General features: G+C 55.6%; 1 protein-coding gene across 5 annotated transcripts in view; it reads right to left on the bottom strand.

The window, feature by feature from the left end:
* Positions 1-2879: 2879 nt before the first annotated feature.
* SLC6A13 (solute carrier family 6 member 13) overlaps positions 2880-22705 on the bottom strand; it is a 38793-nt gene continuing 18967 nt past the window's right edge. The window contains exons 4-15 of one of the 5 annotated variants that reach the window (XM_069581558.1): positions 21014-21154; positions 18134-18218; positions 17425-17557; positions 16119-16253; positions 9179-9282; positions 8297-8421; positions 6478-6590; positions 6015-6152; positions 5215-5317; positions 4648-4748; positions 3641-3811; positions 2880-3340 (exon numbers count right to left, since the gene is read on the bottom strand). In XM_069581558.1, the coding sequence (XP_069437659.1) occupies positions 3218-3340; positions 3641-3811; positions 4648-4748; positions 5215-5317; positions 6015-6152; positions 6478-6590; positions 8297-8421; positions 9179-9282; positions 16119-16253; positions 17425-17557; positions 18134-18218; positions 21014-21154 (1472 nt within the window). In that variant the 3' untranslated portion in view covers positions 2880-3217. Of the gene's footprint in view, positions 3341-3640; positions 3812-4589; positions 4749-5214; positions 5318-6014; positions 6153-6477; positions 6591-8296; positions 8422-9178; positions 9283-16118; positions 16254-17424; positions 17558-18133; positions 18219-21013; positions 21155-22705 lie in introns of all 5 variants that reach the window. The other 4 variants (XM_069581559.1, XM_069581557.1, XM_069581556.1 and 1 more) reach the window with 4 other exon arrangements.

Below are 22705 nucleotides of genomic sequence, written 5' to 3' on the forward strand. Positions count from 1 at the left end.
CTCGAAGGAAATACTGATCTCGGTTTTTCCTCTCCAGAAAGGGTATTTCTCTCTTAGAACCAGGGGATAGATTAGGGCCTGGAGAACTCAGGTCTTGCTTTTCTTAGACAAAACTGCTGGTGGTAAGCAGGACCCTCAGGCCATGGATGTAGGGTTCTTTTAGCTCTGCTTCTCCCTTGCCTCCTAGCAAAAATGCTTAGGTAATAAATGTGTAGCCTTCTTCCTGGGGCCCCTTGCAACCTGATACACAGGGCTGGGGAAGTAGGGGGGCAGCAAAGATGTCTCTGAGCTCTTTCTGGGCTTTTCTGTTTCACTAACAACTCAATGCAGGGGTGGGGGTGGAGTCATAGAAAACAGGATGGATTTGCCTGAAATATGTCCCCAAGGCAGCTTCCCCTACCTTCTCCACTGGACTCTAACAACACAATGAGGTAAATATTATTATTCTCATTTTATAGAGGAGAAAATTAAGGATCGGAGCCATGAACTTGCCCAAGGTCACATCGCTAGTAAGACCCACGCCAGGCCTGCCAGCCTCCAGACTGTGGCGTGTCCAGGTCTGTGCACATTCATCTGTGGAGAGTGAGGGGCTGTGTGTGTGCACACGTGTGGGTCCTAGACCTGTTGTATGTGTGAGCACGGTCTGAGGACCCATGAAGCCTGGGACTCAGTGTCCCCTGGTAGATCCCTGATCCCAGGGTGGCCAGCCGTAACTCTATGGGTACTACTGCCTCTCCTCTCTCCTTCCAGCTTGCCCTGAGGCTCTCTGCCCGCTTCACAGAAACCTTGATACAGAGGCGCTGATCTGCCCATTTTACAGATGAGCAAATTGGGTGGATAGAAGCTAAATGATGTGTTCTAAGGTCTTCTTCTCCAACAGGTGGGGTCTCTAGACAAAGGGCTCTTCTTCCTCTGGGAACTGCAGGATCTGAATCTCTCAATCAGAGCTCGAGCAGAGGGGACAGAAAGTGGCCCCACCCCAGCCATCCCTTTGAGAGGCTGAAGTCAAGTCCGGGTATGGCTATTCCCTTTCCCTGACCTGAGCCCTGACTCTTAGGACAGCTCCCCGCTCCATCCATCCCCCACTAGTCTAATGACCTCAGGTGTGGGCTCACATGCCCATGACCCCATCCAGCCACCACAAAGCTGTGTGTGGCTGAGGTGCCCAGTATCATCTCTGTCTGCAAAAAATGAAGACCTGAATTCCACCAAGAACACAGCAGGTGTGAGGCAGGAGAAGACCAGAACCCACATCTGTGGATCTTGTGCCAGTGAGTTATTTTCCAACTCCATCCACCATCAGCGAAGCTCCCAACTCAGGGTCAGATCACCATGACTGAACTGCCTGCCTCCCTCCCTGGGTCTTCCCAGACCCCTGTCCTGGGATCCTCGGGGTCCCTCCCAAGCCCACTTATTCTTTCGCAGAGACTGCTTTTCTTTCATAGCGGTTGTCTTCCTTTGTCCTTAAAGAGATGTCCGTTTTTGCTCCTCACGTGTCCTGAGCACAGCACCCCGTAGTTTGTGTCCTGGAAATGTCCTCAGCTGGGCAAAGACTCCACGTGTATATCTGGAGACCCACAAGTTCCTCTAGCAAACTATTTCTCCCATCTTAGGACTGGGTTGCACCTGGCACACGGGTGTGGGGTGGGGGCAGCAGCCACTGTCCACAAATGAGCTGCCGTCACTGATTTTAATAAACCCTCCTAACAATAACAAAGAATAAAACCTGAGGACTTCAGCGCATTTTCCCACTAGTAGGCTCACTAAAGGGAGAAGGGGATGGTGCCCAACTCCAGTACTCTTGCCTGGCAGATCCCAGGGACAGGGGAGCCTGGTGGGCTGCAGCCCATGGGGCCACGAAGAGTCGGACATGACTGAGCGACTTCCCTTTCACTTTTCACTTTCATGAATTGGAGAAGGAAATGGCAACCCACTCCAGTGTTCTTGCCTGGAGAATCCCAGGGACGGGGGAGCCTGGTGGGCTGCCGTCTGTGGGGTTGCACAGAGTCGGACACGACTGAAGTGACTTAGCAGCAGCAGCAGCAGGCTCACTAAAAAGCTAAGAAAATCACTCAGGAAACTCTGTGCACTTGGCTGCATGGCTAAGAATCCTTGGAGGCCCCCAGGACAGGCTCCTGCTCCACTCACCTGCCAAGCGCCAGGTTGCAGAGCACACCTGTGGGCGCTGCGGGGCCAAAGTCAGGCCCGCTGACCCCGAGGTCGCACAGGCTCTGCCTCCCACCTGGCTCCTCTCTGGACGCCTCTGAGCGCTCAGGCCCGGCAGCCCGCGGAGGTCCCCTAGACCCACCTCGAGGCCGCGTCCTGATTACCAAGTCCGCATCCATCCTGAGAGCGGAGAGGCGGGGCGGCACCGAGGAGGTGGCGCCCTCTGCTGGCCGAGACGGGTAGTGGCCTGCTCCGCCGGAGCTGCGAGGACTATCCGTCCGTGTCTAGAACCCGCCGCACGATGCCCAGTGCGGTGTGCAATTTGGGCAGGCAGGACTCGGCGGGGGGAAATCGGGCGGAAAGAAGCCCAGCCACTCTCATCCTCCTTCCTCTAATAAGAACTCCTTCTCCCTTCCATCTCCTTTCCTATTCCAGAGTGAAGGAGGGGGGAAGGGACCTGGGAGAGCGGACGGATGGGGAGAGGGGACGGATGGGGGTGTGGACAGAGGGGAGACAGCCCCTCTGGCCAAGGGCCTGGGGACAGAGGACCTTGGCTGGGCCCCACCCCCGTCTCCTACAGCAGCCCCTCTGCTCCTGGTCCACAAGGAGAGACCCCACTCAATGTGGGAAGGAGAAACAGCGGACAGGGTGGGTGAGGAGGTGGGGAGGGCAGCAAGGGTAGGGGGCAGAAACCAGACGGACCCGCTAGCAGGTGGTGGGAAGAACGTGGATTTAATGGAATGAAGGGAAGCCAAACAGAGCTCTCGCCCCTTCCCCAGACTCCCCAGGCCCCTCTCAAAGGGTTTGCCTTTGATCCTGGCCCTTCTCATCCGTCCAGCCACCCCTGGAGCAGGGAAATTGGCACCCAGCTCAGAACCGGGTTCTAAAATGTCCCCTATTATCTTGTCTAGTCTCTGCCTGCCCCGCCCCCACCCCTTCCCGAGCAGGGGCGGGGAGCCTGGAGAAACACAGAGGGCTGCTTCTGTGTGCTCCTTCCGTAGTCGTAATCGTGCCCACAGCCAGGCTCACTGGACCACCCAGGGCCTGGCCTCTAGCGGTGAGGCTCCAGCTCTGTGAGGATGAGAAGTGATGTCCTGGGTGTGGCCGGGGCGGAGGGTCCTTCTCGGTGCCCCTGGGGAAGGTCCTCGGCTGGGCCCAGGAGCTGGCGAACTCTCTGTGAGCAGAGTGGGGTCTGTCGTGAGCTGGAGACAGGGGATGAGGGGGCAGCAGCCCTCTTCGCTGCTGTGTGCGTGCCTCCTGCTACACAGACGCCCTCCCGGTAACCACAGCGGCGTCTTGGCGGCCTCCTGTCTCTTTCTGAGACAGTTAGCACTCCGTCTGTCCCTCCCCGATGCCCACGTCAGGACCCCTGGCCCTCCTGTGCACCACCCTCTACCTAGGCAGGCTGCCACCTGTCAGCAAGAACGAGCCACCAGCTCGTCCTCTGACTCTTTTCTCCCCTCCATCTTCCTACCTCTCTGAATGAGCCCTTGAGGGTGCTGAGTTTGTAGCAGCTCCAGGCAGGAATGCAGACCATGGAGGAGAGGGCCAGGAGCCAGCCGAGGGCATCGCCCCACCACGGGTATTTGTACTTCTTGTTGTAGGTCAGCGGGGTGTACTTGATCAGGGAGAAGAGGAAGGTGGCCTGAGGGTGAGAGTGGGAGAGACGGGGCTGGGGGAGCATGGGTCCCCAACCCAGCTGGGCCAGTCTACCTCCAGCCTCCATCCACAGACTGCTCAAAATCCATACGCCTGGGGAGGTATTTCCAAGGCGCCTACTCTGTCTCTGCAGGGTCCCCGCGCCCCTGGGCGTCTCTACGCGTGGTTGGCCCTCAGGTGGGACTTGGTGCCCAGCTGTGAGCACCTGGAGCGCAGGGGTGGAGCCTCCATCCCCTGGCCTGTCATCAGCACAGTGGGTGTTCAGGGGCGCTGCGGACCCAGGAAAAGCCAAAGCAGTGGTGCTTGGGAGCTCAGGCCCAGACTCCAAGCCAGGCTGCCTGGGCTTGAGCCCCAACCCTCGGCCACCTTCCGGCTCCAGTGAACTGCTTAACCTCCGGGGCTTCAGTTTCACCTGAGAAGCGAATGCAGCGGTTATTCTTAACTTCATGGGGTTCTTGTGAGGACTGATTAAATGTGTGATGCACTCTGCGCCCAGCAGGAAGCTAAATGTTCTAGAACTGCTATTGTCATCACTGGACTTTATCAGTGAGTATCATCTCAGCAGCCCGAGGCATCTGCCCCACGTTAGACTCACATTGTGGAGTAGGTCGAGCCGGCTGTCCTGGCCCTCAGTTTATACTTCTGTGAAATGGGAAGAAGCTATCTGGCTCGAATTTTGCAGAACCCAACAGGAGGATGAATGAAACCTCTAAAGGATTTTCAGTCCCCACAGAGAAGTCCCTTCTAGGGTAAGGGCCCATTACCCTCCTGGACCACCGCCTCTCTCCCTTCATCTGGTTTCTCCTCCGGAGCTTGTCTTACTGTGCACACAGCCGGTGTGAGGAAGAGCCAACAGTATTTGATGAGAGGCCACGGCCTATACCCAATCATGTCCTCGATATTGTCATAGAAGCGCCCGGCTCCTGCCATGAAGGAGACGAGGGAGGGGGAGAAAGGACCGTCTAGCATCTGAAGCATCGGGACAGGGACCACAGTGACCAGGAAGGGCAAGGACCGGTCAGGAAAAGACGTGGTGGATGTCTTCTCTGATTGCCCTGGGAGCTGACTCTTGCCTGGAATTCACAGACATAAACAGCAGCAGGCAGAACTCGGCTTGGGCCAAGGCAGGGATTTTCTGATGATCGAGGTTGTTAAAGGCTGAAAAGCTTTGGATAAGACGTGATATGGTCCCCCAGGGTGGGCCGGGGGCAGCCATCATTAGGAGGGTGCACAAGACCACCTCTTGGGGGCCATGTCGGATTCTTGAGATTTTTTTTTATTTTGAGGTTGGGCCAGGGAAAAGTGGTTGTGAGCAGTGGTGTCTCCTTTGTCTGAGAGCCCTGGGCAGAGGTGAGTGCCAGGGTCAGGACCAAGGGGAGAGTCACTCACCGTAGGCCCACGCCACGCAGAAGGACTCGAAGATGGCCACGAACAGCAAGCACATGCCGCTGGCCGCATAGTGGTCAAAGAGCTGGAAGACGTACACACCGCCCTGCCCGGGAGGGAGAGAGACGGAGCCTTACCGAGGAGACGGGCACCCTCGGGGCATGGAGAGGAGGCGGGGAGGATCACAGGAGAGCCTGGCTGGTAAGCTGTAAGGCTCTAGGCAGACATGTGACGAGGATAGGGGCTTCTCATTGTTTCGGGAAAGAGAGCTGAAACAGCCATTGTTAGCTCAACCCTGAGAACAAGCAGGGGGTGACACAGAGTCCACGAATAGTGTGCGTTTTTGGCAGAAGGTCAAGATAGGGGCCGTCCTGGGTATGTTCAGGCTACAAGTTCCATCTCCTGCCTTCTCCCCTGAGATGTCACCCGGGATGTCACCCACCCTAGGGCTCCCTTTACTGCCTTTGAAGTCTGTCCCTGGAACTTGGGTCAGCTGCCTGGGAACTCATGGGGTCTTGCTGGATGCAGTTTTTCCCAGTCCAACTGTACTAGACCCTTTTGATTTTCCCACCCAGGCTTTCTATACTTCTCAGCATCCGGGGAGCCAAAGCATCCCTCAGCCATGACCAGAGCTAGATGTTCAGTGCTTCCCAGGCTGGGAAAGGACCAGACCCCAGGCTCTGAAGCCCAGACAGCAGAGACCTGGCATCACAGCAGCTGCTTCCCCTGCTGGGAGGACAGTGACCCCCACCCTTGGCTTCTTCTCCTCCCCAGGACCCACCTGCAAGCCCCCACTCCCTCACCTCTGTGAGCATGACCAGCCCGACGAGGAATGAGGTGACAGACACCCCCAGAATGAGGACCTCCCTCCGGTTCTTCTTGCGGAACACACGGGGGTACATGTCCACCAACGCCGTCACCAGGCTTTCCACGCACACGAACTGGACGAGAGGGCGAGGAGTTGGACGGCAAGCGCCTCCCACGAGAAGCTCCGTCAAACAGCTCTGGCTCATCGCTCCCAGGGGCAGCCCTGCCTGCCTCCTGACAGTCCAGAGCGGCCCCTGCATGGTTGGGGTTGGACCTACCCTCCAAAGCTCCCCTTGGTCCCTGGAAGGGCATCGCCGCCTGACACGCGCCCAGCCCCCAGCTGTTTTAAGGGCCTTCAGGGCATCAGGTTCAGTGTTGGGGAACAAGCCCGCTGCTCCCCACCCCCAACCTATGCACACCACTGCCTCTCAGGCTCTGAGTGGCCATCTCTCTTGATACCTGGCTGTCCAGTCCCAGGAGAACGACCATGAAGAAGAAGCAGCAGGCCCAGAGGGGCGAGAAGGGCAGCATCACCACAGCCCGGGGGTAGGCGATGAAGGCCAGGCCGGGGCCTGTGCAGGGAGAGAGGGACACGCAGTGCCACCCCCAGGCAGGCGTCCCGGTGTGGGACACAGGACAGCGGGAGCCCTGAAGCTAGCCACCCCCACCACTGTCCTGGCCCAGAAGAAGACACCCAGACCCCGACCTGATCCCTGCTCTTCAAGGTACCGCCCGCTGTTTTCTCGGGGCAGGAGGAGAACATAAAGGCTGGTGCATTTTAAAGGGTTTTGGAAAATAGGAAGGGGTCTATTTCACCCACATTTCTATAAGTTTTACCGCCAAATCCTCAGCGCTCACTCTCCAGATCTATAGCTCCAAACCAGAGGTTTCATACTTAAAAAGAGCTCACAGATGTTTGTGGAGCTGGTTGTCCCAGTGTAAAAGGGAGAGTGGGGGAGGTGAAGGACATGGAGCCTTCGTGCGACCGTAAGGCAATACTAGATTGAGTCTGGCACTGCTGGCCACCTCTGCATCTCTGCACTGCTTTTTCTCTTGACCAAAAACAAGCGAGCTGTCATTGGGTGTCATGTTACCGCGCCCCCCCAACCCCCCCACCCCCACCGCCCCATCCTCTCAAACACTTCCTGTTGCCCTCAGCTGGCTCAGATGGCAAGAACAGAGTCACATGCCAGCACCCGTTCATCCATAGGGAGCTGCCTTTGAAAGGAAGGGCACATCTACGGCCATAACACTCTGACCGCGTCCGATTTTGTCTAAAAGGAAGAGCAAGACCCGGGGGCCGGGACGACGGTCAGCTCCTAGCCTGCTTCCCATGCTGCCAGGGCCCGCCCCCGCCCCACCTCTCTCCATCACGCGTCACCGCAAACACTCAGCACCTCGCCCAGCACAAGTCATCGCAAACGCTCAGCACCTCTCTCCATCACGCATCACCGCAAACGCTCAGCACCTCTCTCCATCACAAGTCACCGCAAACACTCAGCACCTCGCCTGGCACAGGGCAGCGCTTTGTAACAGAGAAACGCGATCGTTCTTAATAAGAACCCATGATGTCAGTTATCTGGTGCTCGGCACCTTGTGTGATGGGGGAGCTTGTGAGCCCCATGATCAAAATCATCTTGTTACAGGTGCAAGCAGGTGGTCCACGGCCCTAGAGGGTGTACAAGGCAAATGCTGGCCACTTACCCAGATAGGGGACCATCTGTGATTTTATTTAAAAGCAACAGCAGTGCTGCAGGGATGGGGGTGGGGGTGAGGGTCAGGCACTTAAAGGAGGAAAGCCATGTGCCGGTAATTAACTTACCTCTGAGACACACTTTAAAGGGTACAAGACAGGGCAGAATGCAGGACTGTATACCGCACCTTAGCAACTGGTTGTTACAAGATGTAACAAGCAGAAACAGTAATATGTATGTGTGTGTGAATGTGTACCTATAGACATATGTGTATTCTTTTTCTCTTAAAAGACTAAACCACTTCTGGAGGGAAACCATGAGCCTGATGACACTGATTGCCTCCACGGTGAGGAACTGGAGGCGGGTGTGGAAGGAAGATGTTCTCTGCACACCTGTTTGCCCTTTGAAGCTGGAATTGCTGCTTAAGTCCACCCCACATCTTTCCAGGACGCAGCCACTGAAAGGTCACCCAGTGTGTAGGGGACAGCAGAAACGCCTGTAAATCCCAGTGGGCTGGCGAAGGTTCAGACAAAGCTCACGGAGTCGCCTGTCTTGGGCCCCCCAGCCCCCAAAACACCACCCACCTGACTCAGCCACCTCAGAGATGGGCACCCCCTGCTCTTGGGACATGAAGCCCAGGATGGAGAAGATGGCAAACCCGGCCACGAAGCTGGTGCCGCTGTTGAGGAAGCAGAGCGCGATGCTGTCCCTGTGGGCAGGGCGGGGCAGGGAACAGACGGTCAGCGGGGCTCCCAGCTCCTCTGGCCAGGACCAGGGAACCCAAGGGACACCCTTGGACACCGCGTCCAGCACAGGCGGAGTACACCTAAGGGGCTGGTCCTGAGCCCCGATTCCATGGGCTCAGACTTGGACTGACCCACAGTCATCCTGGAAGAGTGAGGCCCCAAGCGAGTAACAGGGTCTGAACCTCACCCACGGACACACAGCCTCCCTCTCCCACCGTGCCATCACCGTGCCTCCTGGGACACCACCCTCGTGACTCAGCCCAGCCCGCACGTTAATGAAGGGGAGAGGGGCACCCAGGCTACAGATGTTCCTTATCCACCTAAGTTTCGATTTTGAAATGCATGATGTGATTTTGTTTAGCTAATACTAAAACTGGCTTAAATTCTCTGACATAACCCAGGTGGGCCCTCAGGAGCCATGGGGAGGGACCAGAGCAGGCGGGCCTGGGCTGCTCTGTGTGACTCACTCCCGGGCAGATCTGCTTGCCTACCGGCGCCCACTGCCCTCTACATGAGCCCGGGGCTGGGTTTCCCAGCCAACCTCAGTTATCCCGTCCTCCAGGGAGCAATCGCTTGCCCGTGCTGCCCCCGGCTCCTCTCACCCACCTGGCAGCCCTGGCAGATTGACTGGAGAGTGGGGTGAAGGCAGGTGGGGTGTAGGGATCGCCCCTGACCTGGCACACCTGGAGGGGCAGGTGCCCAGGCCCCGCACCCACTCACCTGTAGCAGTTGTTGTGATACTTGTTGTAGCTGCCCAGGGCCGTCAGGCACCCTAGGCAGATGGCGAAGGAGAAGAAGATCTGGGTGCCCGCGTCCATCCACACCTACACAGAGAAAAGGCAAGAAAGCTGCCCCTCCGAGGTGCCCACAGGCCCACGGCCGAGCCAGGCTGGAGATACCGAGCCCTGCCCTCAGCCGGGGCAGAGAGCCCCCAGACCATGCTGTCCCAATGGGCTCGACTTCCTGGGCCTCTAGATGGGGTGTCTTGGGCACCACTGGGGTGGCATGGGCATCAGGACTAAAGGACCCACGATGGAGGTTGGTGGGCAGGTGCCATAGAACCAAGTGAGGCCTGGGAACTTTCCTGGTGTCCAGTGGTTAAGACTCCCAGCTCGCAATGCAGGGGGGGTGGCCTGGGTTCAATCCCTGCTCAGGGAACTAGATCCCACATGCCGCCAAAAAAAAAAAAAAAAAATCTTCATGTTGAAACTAAGGCCCGGGGCAGTCAGATACAAAACAAAAAACAAACAAGCAGAAACAGCAAGTGAGGCTGGGCCCGTGCTGCTGTAATGGAAACAAAGCCCGGGGCTCAGCCCCCACTTTCTCCCACCCCAGACTCCGGATGATGTGCCCAGTTTGGAAGGAACCCAGGAGAGTCTTTCTGGGGATGTGGGTCCTCAATGTCTGAGCCTTCACGGCCGTGTGTCCCACATGCCTCAAAACCCTCTGAAAACAGAGGAGGGATCCTCCGCTCGCAAAACATCCAGAGGGGGAAGAGATGTCATCTCGAAGGGGCTGTGTGCTCCTGGGGGAAGACGGCGCTCAGTAAACACAGGGCGCAGCTGTCCCTCTTATTATCTCAGCTGCCGGCCCGGCCTGTGCACGCTGTGATTTAGATTTCACAGCTAGAATAACATCCCAAAGAGAAAGAAGATCAAGGCAAACGGGGCTCGGCAAGGCTGCAGATCCACAGGAGGTGGGGGTCCTGGGGCCACAGACCCTCCCCAGGCACCTCCTGCCTTCAGGGGACGTGAGCACCGAGCTGTGGCCACGGACATCGCCAGGCTGGTGGCGGGGTCCCCACTTCTGGTCTCACCCTCCATAGTAGCCCCCAAACAGGTCCCTGCTGTCCTTCCGCTAAAATCAGGCTCCTGTGCCCACGGGCACCAAAGCCTCAGCTGCTTGTGTCCACAGCCCCTCAGCCCCTGCCCACCCCACCTGCCTCCCTAACCACCACAACCACCCTCAACCTCCCTTGCTCCTGCTCTCACTCCCCAAAAATGCCCCCTTTCCTTGGTGCTCTGACAGGTCCGAGGGACCCCATGCCAGCTGACTGCCTCAGAACACACATTCCTCAACCAGCATACCAGCTGAGACCCTGAACTAGGCGAGCAGAACCCAGAATCCTGTGTGGTTTCAGAGCCTCCTGGGGAACCCCAGTGTATAGCCCAGAAGTGGGGATCCCTGCCTTCCAGCCTCTGAGAACTGGAGTCCACCCCGGCTCTCTTGCCTCCTGCTCTCTTTCCACTTGTGCAGGGCTGGAGACAGACAGGAAAGAGGGTGAAGAGATGGGGGCTATGCCTGACCATCTGTGCCTCCTGCCCATCAGGACTCCAAGGGCATTTGGGAGGCAGGAGCTGCCACTTGGGGCAGGGGGTCCTCAGCAAGAAGCACAAAGGAAGACCCCCAAGGGGGCAGGGCCAGAAAAGAGCTAGCAGGCAAGGTCGACCACCTCAGGGAAAGTTTCTTAAACCTCAGGGGAAATGATGATGGGGAGAGGGGAGGGGGGCCTCGGGATTTATTTTGGAAGCTGGAGAAGGAAAGGGCAGGCATGAGAGAAGCCGAGCGGGGGGTACCAGGGTGGGCACTACAAAACTCAGTGGACACCCCAGGTGGAGGTCATGCCTCAGGGAGTCTGGGGCCTCCTTTGCAGCGTCTCAAACCTTTTCCTCTTCTGAAACTGCCCCAGAGACTGAGAGGAGCGTCCTCCAGGAAACCCAGTGGTCTCTGGTCTGAAGGCCACTCGTCCGCTCCCTTCATTATCGCAACCTCAGGGGTGGGTCAGTGAGGCAAGAGGCTCTGAGCTCGAAAAGAAAGGATAAGGGGGTACTTCCCTGGTGGTCTGGTGGTTAAGAATCTACCTGGCAATGTGGGGGGATACGGGTTCGGTTCCCGGTTGGGGAACTAAAATCTCACATGCTTTGGAGCAACTAAGCCTGTGGGCCACAACTGAAGAGTCTGTGCTGCAAAGAGCGAGCCCGCGTGATGCGGTAGAAAGAAACCCCACGTTCTACAACTAAGACTTGCTCTGTGCGCTCCGTCGCTCAGTTGTGTCCCACTCTCTGCGACCCCACGGACTGTAGCCCACCAGGCTCCTCTGTCCATGGGATTCTCCAGGCAAGAATACTGGAGTGGGTTGCCATTTCCTCCTCCAGGAACTAAGACCTGACAAAGCCAAAATAAAATATTAAATAAATAAAAAGAAAGAATCAGGGAGGTCTCTCCAGGCAGGTCATCCAGGACCTGGCCCAGCCTCGGGCCCTGGAGGTCCACTCCCACACCTGGCAGGGCCCACGGTCCACATGGGAAACTCTCTGTTTCCTTGGAGACATTCCCACGGTTGCCCACGGGCAGATCCCAATGTTAGGAAGTATTTCGAACTTGGGCTTGGGAAGAAGAAATAAAGGAAAACTGTGACTCGGCTGTTCACCTCGCCCTCGGGGGACACACGCAGATCGAGCTGGGAGGAGAGGTTGATGAGAAAGGAGGAAAAGGAAGCAGAAGGCCTGAGGGTTCAGAGTGCAGGGGTCAGCCCTGCAACTGTGACACAGGCCCCTGGCTAGTGAGTTGGCTTGCAGCTGCTCTGGGCTGGCCTGCTGGGGTAGGGGAGACGCAGGCTGGGGGCAGAGTGGGGAAGGGCCGGAGGACAGCAGAGCAAGCCATTCTGTTCCCGCCGAAGCCCAGCTGCCACCTGCCTGGTGCAGGAGCCCTGGTTTCCAGAACAAAGCTCCATGAGCTTGGCTGGCACAGAAGACTGCCTGACAAAACAGGTGTGAAAAAAACTTGGCCACGTGTGGGTTAAAAAGAGGTCTTGGAGTAGGGGACAGGGGAAGAGAGAAATTTCTAGAAGATCCAGGAAAGATGTTTTTCAACCCAGAGTCCAACCCCAAGAACTACTATATTTACTATTTTCAGAAAGGCAATTACGGAACAGAAAAAGCCTGGGCTTTGGAGTCAAACTGAGTTCATTTCCTAACTCTGTTCCTTACTTTCTGTGTGACCTTAGGCGGGTCACTTAACCTCTCTGAACCTCACTAGCCTCATCATGAAAATGGTAATAATAAGTGAAATAAAAAGGGGGTATATTAATAGATAAAATGTGTAAAATAACAAATAAAAATAAAATAGTGTATGTCAAATGCCTAATACATAAAAAAACACTAGTTCCCTATCCCACCTCAGGGCTTCCCTGGTAGCTCAGCTGGTAAAGAATTCGCTTGCAATGCAGTAGACCCTGGTTCAATCCCCGGGTCGGGAAGTTCCCTGACGGGAAGTTCCCTGGAGAAGGGATGGGCTACCCACTCCAGTATTCTTGGGCTTCCCTGGTGGCTCAGATGATAAAGAATCCACCTGCAATGCAAGAGACCTGGGTTCAGTCCCTGGGTTGGAAGATTTCCCTGGAGAAGGGCATGGCAACCCACTCCAGTATTCTTGCCTGGAGAATCCCCATGGACAGAGGAGCCTGGGGGGTCACAAAGAATTAGACACGACTGCGTGACTAAGCACAGCACAGCACAGTGGGTTATTTGCTGTTGTGTCATTCTAAAGAAGCAACTTGCCTTCCAGGTTCCCTAGGTCTCAATGTGCGACATCAAATAAAAAGCCTCATTCTAATTAATGGCTCCAACCTCCCCCTGAAATAAACCCTCCCGAGAATAGCTTAACACAGAAATTTAAGATGTCCAACAAGGGTTCTCTGGACACCTTGTCCCCAGACCCTGTCCTTACCGAGCTACCAGAGTGCAATGGACAGACAAAAAGGGTCAGGGTGGATGAGGGAAATAAACAGAGCCTGACCAGCACACGCACCAGCGGGGCCCCCACGGCTGCTCCCCAGTGGGACAGAGTCGGTGCTGGGGAGCCCGGGAGAGGCGGTAGCCCAGCCACCGCACAGCAACCTGGCAGACAGAGAAACCCAGTCGTGTCTCTGCCTGGCTTCTGCTCCCAGACTGAGCTTGACAGACAGAGACGCTCTGGTCTTTGTGCTGCAGGAATTTTGCGCCTTTCTCAAGTGCCAGCCAAATGCAGGTTGGAACCGTCACACTTCCTGGGAAACGCCAACTGGATTTGATTAGCACTCTGGCCGGGACATCCCGCCCTGCAGAAGGCCAGGACCAGCAGCTAACATGGCTGCTCACGAGCTCAGGACCAAGCCTGGCTCTGGAAACCATGGCCTCGGAGGACTCTGAGGGCATCGGCTCCCTGCATGGCCTGAAGCTGCCCGGGGTTGGAAGGACAGTGTCCTGGAGAGGAGACTGAAAGAGGTCTTCATCCCTGCAGTAGCCAGACGCAGAATTATGGCCTTTTAACTCTCAGAGCTGCATGCTTTCTGGTCCTCCTTCATATTTGCCGCCAGCTGTTATATGTGGTGCTGGAGAAGGCGCTCAAGAGTCCCTTGGACAGCAAGGAGATAGAACCAGTCAATCCTAAAGGAAATCAGTCCTGAATACTCATTGGAAGGACTGAGCTGAAGTTGAAACTCCAATACTTTGGCCGCCTGATGAGAAGAACTGACTCATTGGAAAAGACCCTGATGCTGGGAAAGATTGAAGGCAGGAGGAGAAGGGGACGACAGAGGAAGGGATGGTTGGATGGCATCACTGACTCAACAGATACGAGTTTGAGCAAACTGCGGGAGATGTTGAAGGACAGGGGAGCCTGGTGTGCTGCAGTCCATGGGGTCGCAAAGAGTCAGACACACTGAGCAACTTAATAACAATAACAACTAACAACGGTGGGGATACTTCACTGATTTATGGTGAGGATGAGCTGAAATAGTACACATGAATCTCTTAACGACGCCAGGGCTGTGGCAGGTGCTCAGCAGTTGTCAGCTACGCACTGCTGGTCAGCACGAACATGGCATCGATCAGGAAAGCCACCAGTCAGTATCAGAGATTCTGGACCCTGTCTCCCTTTCTTCTTTCATTCCACCTGCCCGTCTCCCTGTCTGTCACCCCTCCTTCTTCCTGCCTGACCCCCAAGCAAAGACACCTTGTGGCTCAGCCACCAGTCCACGCTGCGCTCCAGAACCACAGCAGCTCCTCCCGCATGAAGGATCCACGCCAGACCCACACCTGGCTCCTCTCCCCCCAGGTCTTGCCCAGCTCTGCTGCTCCACCGCCTCCAGCTTGCTGCCTGGTCCCACCACAGGGTCCCCTGTGGGTCTCGGCCTGCTGTTACTTCCATGTGAGCCTGGGCCCCGTCTGCTCATCCGTGCTGCGAGGAGTGTGCACAGATGACGTCTGGGGTTTTCTAGCTTCGGCAGCTGCCATTCTACAGTTTGGCTCCCCAGCCCGACTGCACCCTCGGGCCCAGGTGGAGATGAGGCAGCTGCGTCTGTCTCGATCTGTCTCAGAAACGAGTACAGGAGGGCACGCTCACATCCCACCAGAGGCCGTGAAGGAACCCCAGGGCCGAGGCTGGGGCAGTGTCTGGGCTCGAATGGTCTGGCTGGGCTGGGGCAGTGTCTGGGCTCGAATGCTCTGGCTGTTTCTGGGGGCCACAGCGACCCCAGGACCCAGGGTGGAAGAGCTTGTAGTCCATCCAGTGGGGGGAGGCAGGCTGGAGAACAGTCACCCCAACCTCTGCACAAGGAACAAGGGGAGCCACTGCCTCTGTGGGGATGTCCCCACCTCAAAAGGAGCTGGGGGAGGGGCTGTTCCCTCCTCTCCTGCCCCCCTTGCCCCTTGGCAAGACAATGCCACTGCCTTTACTGTTAAAATGTTAGAAAAGCTGTCTGGTTGCTGGTCTGCCCTGACACTTTCAGGGACATGGCCCCTCCCCACCGAGCAAAGGAGGCTCCCGGGAGGTGACCTTTGCTGGGGGGATGGGGGCAGGGGATAGCCCGGTGTGTAGGGCTCTGGGTTTCCCTCGCCCATGGCCTCTTCCACCTCTGCACCTCCTGGCTTTGCATGCGTACGCATCCTGAGTCGCTCAGTCCTGTCTGACTCTTTGTGACCCCATGCACTGTAGCCCGCCAGGCTCCTCTGTCCATGGGACTCTCCAGGCAAGAATGCTGGAGCAGTTTGCTTCGCCCTCCTTCAGGAGATCTTCCCGACCCGGGGATATAATCCTAGCCTCCTGCATTGACAGGCCAGTTCTTTACCACTAGCGCCACCTGGGAGGCCCTTCAAAACGGTGGGCAAACAGGAGGCGGGAAGCCGGCAGAGGCTTCTCACAACAGGCCTTGCTGTCCAAATCCCCGGTCAGCAAGCACCCACTCCTGGAGGGTGGACCTGAAGGAAGAGCCGGGAGGGACAGGGAGGCGGGGTGCAGCCCTCCGGACAGCAGGCAGGAAACTCAACACCAGCCAGCTGGCTCCAGGCGGGGCCGGGGACACGGCCAGGGGTGGGCCGTGTGGGCAGAGAGCGGGAAGCAGAGGGCTGGCGGAGGGTCAGGGGAGAGAGGCTGCCCAGTGTGAAAGGAGGTGCCAAGCGGGGGTGGGAGGTGGGGCAGGGCAGAGCCTGGAGAAGGGCTTTTAGGAGCTTTAGCCCCCGAGGGACACCCCTTGGGCTCCCTGGCAGCTGTGAAACTAGCAAGGGAGCACACACAGCTGCCAGCAGATGTGTGGACATATCCCCCACCGCGGACGCTGGAAGTGGAGCAGAGATGCCCATACAGAACACAGGGGCAGCCCTCGTTGTCGGTGTTTTCTTACCTGGGGGTCCCAGAGACGCGTGAGGTTTGGGTACAGGTAGAACTGAATTCCTTGGGCTGCCCCGGGCAGCGTCACCCCTCGAATCAACAGGACCACCAGCATGAGGTAAGGGAAGGTGGCCGTGAAGTACACCACCTGGGCCAAGGCGATGGAAAGACACGGAAGCCGTGAGGGGGGTGGGAGGGCCTGGAGGAGCTGCGACCCCACGGGAGAGGTCACAGAGCCCGCTTGCTCCCCGCTCCTGCTCACCCCTCATCCCGCAGCTGTTCAGTCCTGTCTGCCCTCTGCCTCTGGCCACAACCTCCTGCCTCCCTCCCTCCAGCTCCCCCCGCACAATCCCCAGCAAATATTTATTGAGTGACTGAATGAACTTAGGCATGCCCCCGACAGGGGGCTTAGAACTGTGGCCAGGGTCGTTGGGGACGACAGCTATGTCACACGTGACCCTGTCCTCCCCGAGCTTACGAGCTTAGCATGACTGTGCGGCCCAGTTAGGAGGGCGGCCTGGTCAGAGGCCTCGGGGGCCAGAGTCAGGGATAACTCGAGCTGCCCTGTATGACACACTCCAGGCAGGGCGTCTCCCTCGGGCCTCAGGTGGCTGAGAATTGTGTCAAGATGAACAGCCCCGAAGCACTGCTGTATGAAGCAGGCACCGTGAACTGTGTGCAGTGGGCAATGCGCCACACACGAGGTGTGTTCCGAGATCCTGCCTCCCTCCCTGGCTCTGCCTCTCCTTTTCCTCTCTGTGTCCCCCTCCCCCTCTGTCTCTCCCCTCTCTCTCTGTCTCTCCCCCTCCCTCTCTGTCTCCCCTTGCCTCTCTGTCTCCCCCTCCCTCTTTCTGTCTCCCCCTCCCCACTCTGTCTCCCCCTCCCCCTCTCTGTCTCCCCCTCCCTCTCTGTGTCTCCCCCTCCCCCTCTCTGTCTCCCCCTCCCGCTCTCTGTGTCCCCCTTCCCCTCTCTGTGTCCCCCTTCCCCTCTCTGTCTCTCCCCTCCCTCTCTGTCTCCCCTTCCCTCTCTCTGTGTCCCCCTCCCTCTCTCTGTCTCCCCCTCCCTCTCTCTGTCTCCCCACCTCTCTCTCTGTCTCCCCTTCCCTCTCTTTCTTCCATTTCACTTCCCCAAATAGAAGGACATGTGACTGAACCCAGGAGAGGCACAGAATCAAGCAAGCAAGCGCCAAGCAATCTTTGTGGGGTCATTCCCTCCCATCCCCGACTAGGTACAACTTGAGGAACCCCTGGGTGGCTGAGCCCCACAGCAAGGGCAGAGGGTCCCGGGAGGGGAGGGGCCCGGGGCTCTCTGACACAGACCTTGCCCGTGGACTTGACGCCCTTCCAGATGCAGAAGTAGCAGACGACCCAGGCAAGCAGGAGGCACAGGGCCAGCTCCCAGCGCAGGGCCCCCAGGTGCTGGATGCCCTCTGAGATCTTCAGGACCCGCCGCCTGGGGAAAGGGGTGAGCTGCCGGCCTCAGCTCCCTAGGCAGCGGAGCTGAGCCTCTCGCTCTGATCTGAAAAAGGCTCACCGGCTCCTTTACTCTGGACTGTGAGGCTCACCTTTGCCCAGAGATGGGGATAGACAGACAGGGAGGCAAAGACAAACTGTCCCCGGGTAAGCTTATTCTGCCAGGCCGAGGCAGCTGAACCCAGAGAAGGGGACGCAAACATATTCTCTCCGCTGGACTGTGAAGATGCTTTGATGTTAGGAATCACGTCTTAGGTAAATGTCAGTATCTGGGGGGGCGGGGGGGGGCAGTAGAGGTAACTGACAAGGAGCTAGGGAGGAGGGTGGACACTCATGGGGGTGGCCCTGGGGGAAGAGAGGCAGGCCGGGCCTGAGGACAGTCCGGCATTAACCACAGATACAGGCAAAAGGAAAAAGCCACTTGGATGGTGGGGCCACCAAAGGAGGAAGCAGAAGTTTGTCCCTTGCCGTCTGTGGAGTCACCACTGTTTGAACTCACCCCCGTACCCTGGACAATCAATCCACAATGGGTGAAGGGAGAAAGGGCCTCACTTACTCCCAGAACTCGATGACGGGAGAGGTGGCGTTCTCAGCGGTCGCATTCAGAGAGCCATTGGTCCTCTGGAACTCCACGCAGCGCTCTGTGGGCGGCCAGGGGTCAGGGGAGCAAGAGAAAGATCACTGGCCAGTGTGACCAGAGAGTGGGGGAACTTTAGGAGACTGGAAAGGAAGGTGTCTGGGCTGAAGTTATCTAAACAAAACAGTCTCACAATGAGACACGAAAGACATAATAACCTCATCAAACCCATGGCACCCTTTCCCACTTCTCCGCGGCAGATGGGGTGGGGGGTGGGATGGAGGGGTGGGTCACGGCTGCACATTCTAATTAAAGCAAGACCAGGCAGCATCAGCAAAGATGCTTTGCACACTGCTTCAAATAGACAAATATTTCTGGGCCGCCGTCCTGGATGGGCTCACGACCTTTGAGGAACAATCAGGACGACATCCAGGGAAGTGGTGCAGTCATGGCTAAGAGCAGGGGTACAGGTCAGGAGGCTCTGGCTTGAATCCCACTCTCTACCCATCCCCACTCCCCCCCCCCGCCACCCCAGGTTATTTACTGAGAGGCTCTCTAAGCCTCAGTTCCTTCCGCTCTAAATGTACATGAGAAGAGCCGTGTGCAGGGCTGATAAGGGGATTAAATGAAAATGAGACTCCAGGGCGCTCCATAAATAGTGGCTCTCAATTACCCCTCTATGCCTTCAGACTTTTCACAAAGTGTTCACACCCTTCTTTGCGTTTTATCAGGACAACAATCCTGCAAAATACTAAGATAGAGAGCATTTTCCCCACCATTCACGAGAAAGCGAATCTTCTCAGAGATGACTTGTCATCACCCATCTGTGAGGAAGTGAGGGCTGGGGTCCTGCTCAGCAAAGTGTGTTAAGTTCCACCTGCAGAGGGTCTGGGAGCTGAGGACTGCCCTGGGGGTCCAGTGGTTAAGAATCCACCTTCCAGTGCAGGGGACTCCCCTGGGTGGGGAACTGGTCCCTGGTCAGGCTTCCCTGGTAACTCAGCTACTAAAGAATCCACCTGCAATGCAGGAGATCCTGGTTTGATTCCTGGATCAGGAAGATTCCCTGGAAAGGGATAGGCTACCCACTCCAGTATTCTTAGGCTTTCCTGGTGGCTCAGCTGGTAAAGAATCTGCCTGCAACGCAGGAGACCTGGATTCCATCCCTGGGTTGGGAAGATTCCCCTGGAGGAGGGCATGGCAACCTACTCCAGTATTCTTGCCTAGAGAATCCCCATGGAAAGAGGAGCCTGACAGGCTACAGTCCATGAGGTCGCAAAGAGTTGGACATGACTGAGCAACTAAGCACAGCACAGGACACTAAGATCCCACATGCCTAGGAGCAACTAAGCCTGTGGGCCACAACTAGAGAGCCCATGAGCAGCAACAAAGACCCAACAGCCAACTATTCAAAAAAAAAAAAAGGTGGGGGGAAGGGAGGGAGAGAGGGAGGGGAAAGAAAGAGAGGAGAAGAAAAAACACAATAAAGAAAACATCCGAACAGAACAGATTTTTAAAGCTTGATTCATTCCACAAATGTGTTTTGAGAGCTCAGGATATAGCACACAGCACTGAGCGCAAACCAAACCAACAGAGAGAAAAAGCCGGGTGAATGCCAGGGCCCGGGGCCGGGACAGGCACTAGCAGACACGTTGAGCAGAACCTAGTGGGTCAGTGACCCTCAGGGAGGGACATCCAGGATCGCAGAGAGGCACGGAGGTGGTGGCAGAGAGGAACAAAGGAAGGAAGGCCCGGAGAGACAGCACACAGTTTGGGGGCGACGGGGCCTCGTGGCTGCCAGGTCAGAGAGTAACCAAGGACGCTCATCACCCCAGGCTGTTCTTCTAGACAGCACTACTCTAGGCAACTTTTAATTTTATCTTTAATTTAATGTTTACTTTCTATTCATTAGACTCAGGAGTTCTACGGCCTTATGGGCTCCTGTCTTAAAATGGAACCACAAGAGACTTGCTATTATAAATGATAGAGATACTGTATAAAACAGCGTATCCCCTGGTTCAGTCCAGATGAACAGGGAGTTGAAAAGGCCTAAAATAGCATCAGAAAGAAGACATGAGAAACAAATAAATGAAATAATATATACATATATATTATATATACATATATAATAATATAATATATACACATATTTATATATGTATTATATACAATATATACATATATACAATATATGTATTGCGTACCATATGTACATATATCAAACTAACCATGCCTTAGATAACATAAAGGGCTAAACTGCACAAAAAGAAGTCAGTTCTGTCTTCATAATACATGCATTTATAATGTGTTTGATGGAACCCATGAATTTTTTACAAAGTCTGTAGGGCTTTTCCGGTGGCTCAGTGGATCGTGGGTTTGATCCCCGAGTCGGGATGATCCTGCGTGCCAAAGAACAACTAAGCCTGTGTGTCACGACTACAGAGCCTGTGCTCTGGAGCCCGGAAGCCGAAACTACTGAACGCAGGTGCTGCAGCTAGCAAAGCCTGTGTGCCTAGAGCCCGTGCTCCCCAGTAAGAGAAGCCACCACAGTGAGAAACCCAGGCACCGGAACTAGAGAGTAGCCACCACTCACCACGAGAGAAAAGCGCTTGCAGCAGCAAAGATCCAGCACAAGCAAACAATAAATAAGTAAAATTGCTTTTTTAAAAAAGGCCTGTGACATTTTCCCTGTGATGCTGGTGGATTCTTGCTCTTATCTTTGGTGTAAGACCTCCATGATGTCCTTGGAAGACTTCTAGAGCATCCCAAGTTCGGGGCGGGTGGGGGGGGGTCCAGGTCGCAGGGTACAGGGACAATTCCTCTCCCGGGTCACTGCGGCCAAGCAGGAGAGGGTGACCTCACCCGTGTTCCAGTCGTGGCGGCAGCTCCCCCAGGGCAGGTCGACGGTAAAGCTGCTGAAGAGGTAGAAGAGGGCCCAGGCCAGGACGATGATGTAGTAGATGTTGAGGAGGGTGACGATCATCTGGGAGGCGTAGCCGATGCCTGGAGGGGGCGGGGAGGGCAGACCGGGCTGGGGCACTGGGCAGGTGTCTCACTCTCCTGCCCACTCCTGCTCGGGAGGGGGTTTGTGCTCCACTGGGAGGGTCCTAAGACGTGGGATTCGGGACCCAGGCTTCCTGCTCTCCTCCCCAGCCCTGCTGCCCTGCCCTGCTTCCCGTGAACTCGCATCAGTCTCGGTGCTGAAACTTCACTGGTTCTAATTCCAAGTTATTTTACGCACGTGTAAGGCTAACTCCGAGATTCCAACAGCTTATGTTCCCTGGAATTCATCTGATCTATTTCTGAAATATAAAAACACGTGCTAAGAGCAGGACGAGACAGTTCACCAGGGAGCAAGTGCACGTAGTGAATGAACGTCCTCAAAATGCCCTCATGCTCCCTCATCCTAGGTGTGCACACTGAAACGAGGAGGGGGTAGCGTTCTGCATCCATAACACACCGAACATTTCTACAGAGGCTGTCACTCGGTGAGTTCCACACTTGTCCACATATTAGGAGAATTACCTGGAGATATTTTTAAAATTCCAAAGCCCAGTCTAGATGCCAGACCAATTTAATCACAACCTCTGGGGGTGGGGTACAGGCCTCAGGATGTTTTGAAGGTCCTGGGGTATTTCCAATGTTCCGACAAGTTTGGGAACTAGGGTCATAACTCAGAGCTGTTAAAGATATGGGAGAAAGTCCTTACTCAAGTTCAGTGACTGTACGTCAGTATAACACTTTCATAAGCCAGATCAAGAGACATCAACTTGGTTGTCCATTTGATCCTGTGATTCTGAACTTGGGAATTTATCCCAAAGAAATAATTTCAAAAAGAGGGGGGCTATTTCTACCAAGATACATGATAGCAGGGTATAACAATTTTATACGTGATGAAAAATAAGCATAAATTTTGATATATGCATCTGATAAAAGTTTATGCAACTCAATGATTGCTGTGTAGAAAATGGAAAATAACACTAACTAAAACAGAAACACAAATAAGTAGGAAAAAATTCTTAAAAACAAAAAAGAAAAATGAAAAAACTGTCTATTTCAAACTAATAGATACATAAATTTTAATATAGAGAAAGAAATAGTGAAATAAATCTCTCCAAACTACAAACAACCCAAATGTTCTTCAATGGGTGAATGGTTAAATAAATCGTAGTACATTCATCCATGCCATGGAATACAGCTCAGTAATAAAAAGGAATGAACCACCGATACCAGGAGCTTCCCAGGTGGCGCTAGTGGTAAAGAACCCGCCTGCCAATGCAGGAGATGCAAGAGACTCAGGTTTGATCCCTGGGTCCGGAAGAGCCCCTGGAGGAGGGCACGGCAACCCACTCCAGTATTCTTGCCTGGAGAATCTCATGGACAGAGGAGCCTGAAGGGGCTAGTCCATGGGGTCACAGAGTCGGAAACAAGTGAAGTGACTTAGCACACACACACACACACACGCACGCGCGCGTGCGTGCGCATTGATACCAGAGCAATCTGGGTTTATCTCCAGCGCTGAGATGATGCTGAGTGAAACGGTGGATCTCAAAA

Source organism: Ovis canadensis, chromosome 3 (genome assembly GCF_042477335.2).
Source record: "Ovis canadensis isolate MfBH-ARS-UI-01 breed Bighorn chromosome 3, ARS-UI_OviCan_v2, whole genome shotgun sequence".
NCBI classification, from domain to species: Eukaryota; Metazoa; Chordata; class Mammalia; order Artiodactyla; family Bovidae; genus Ovis; species Ovis canadensis.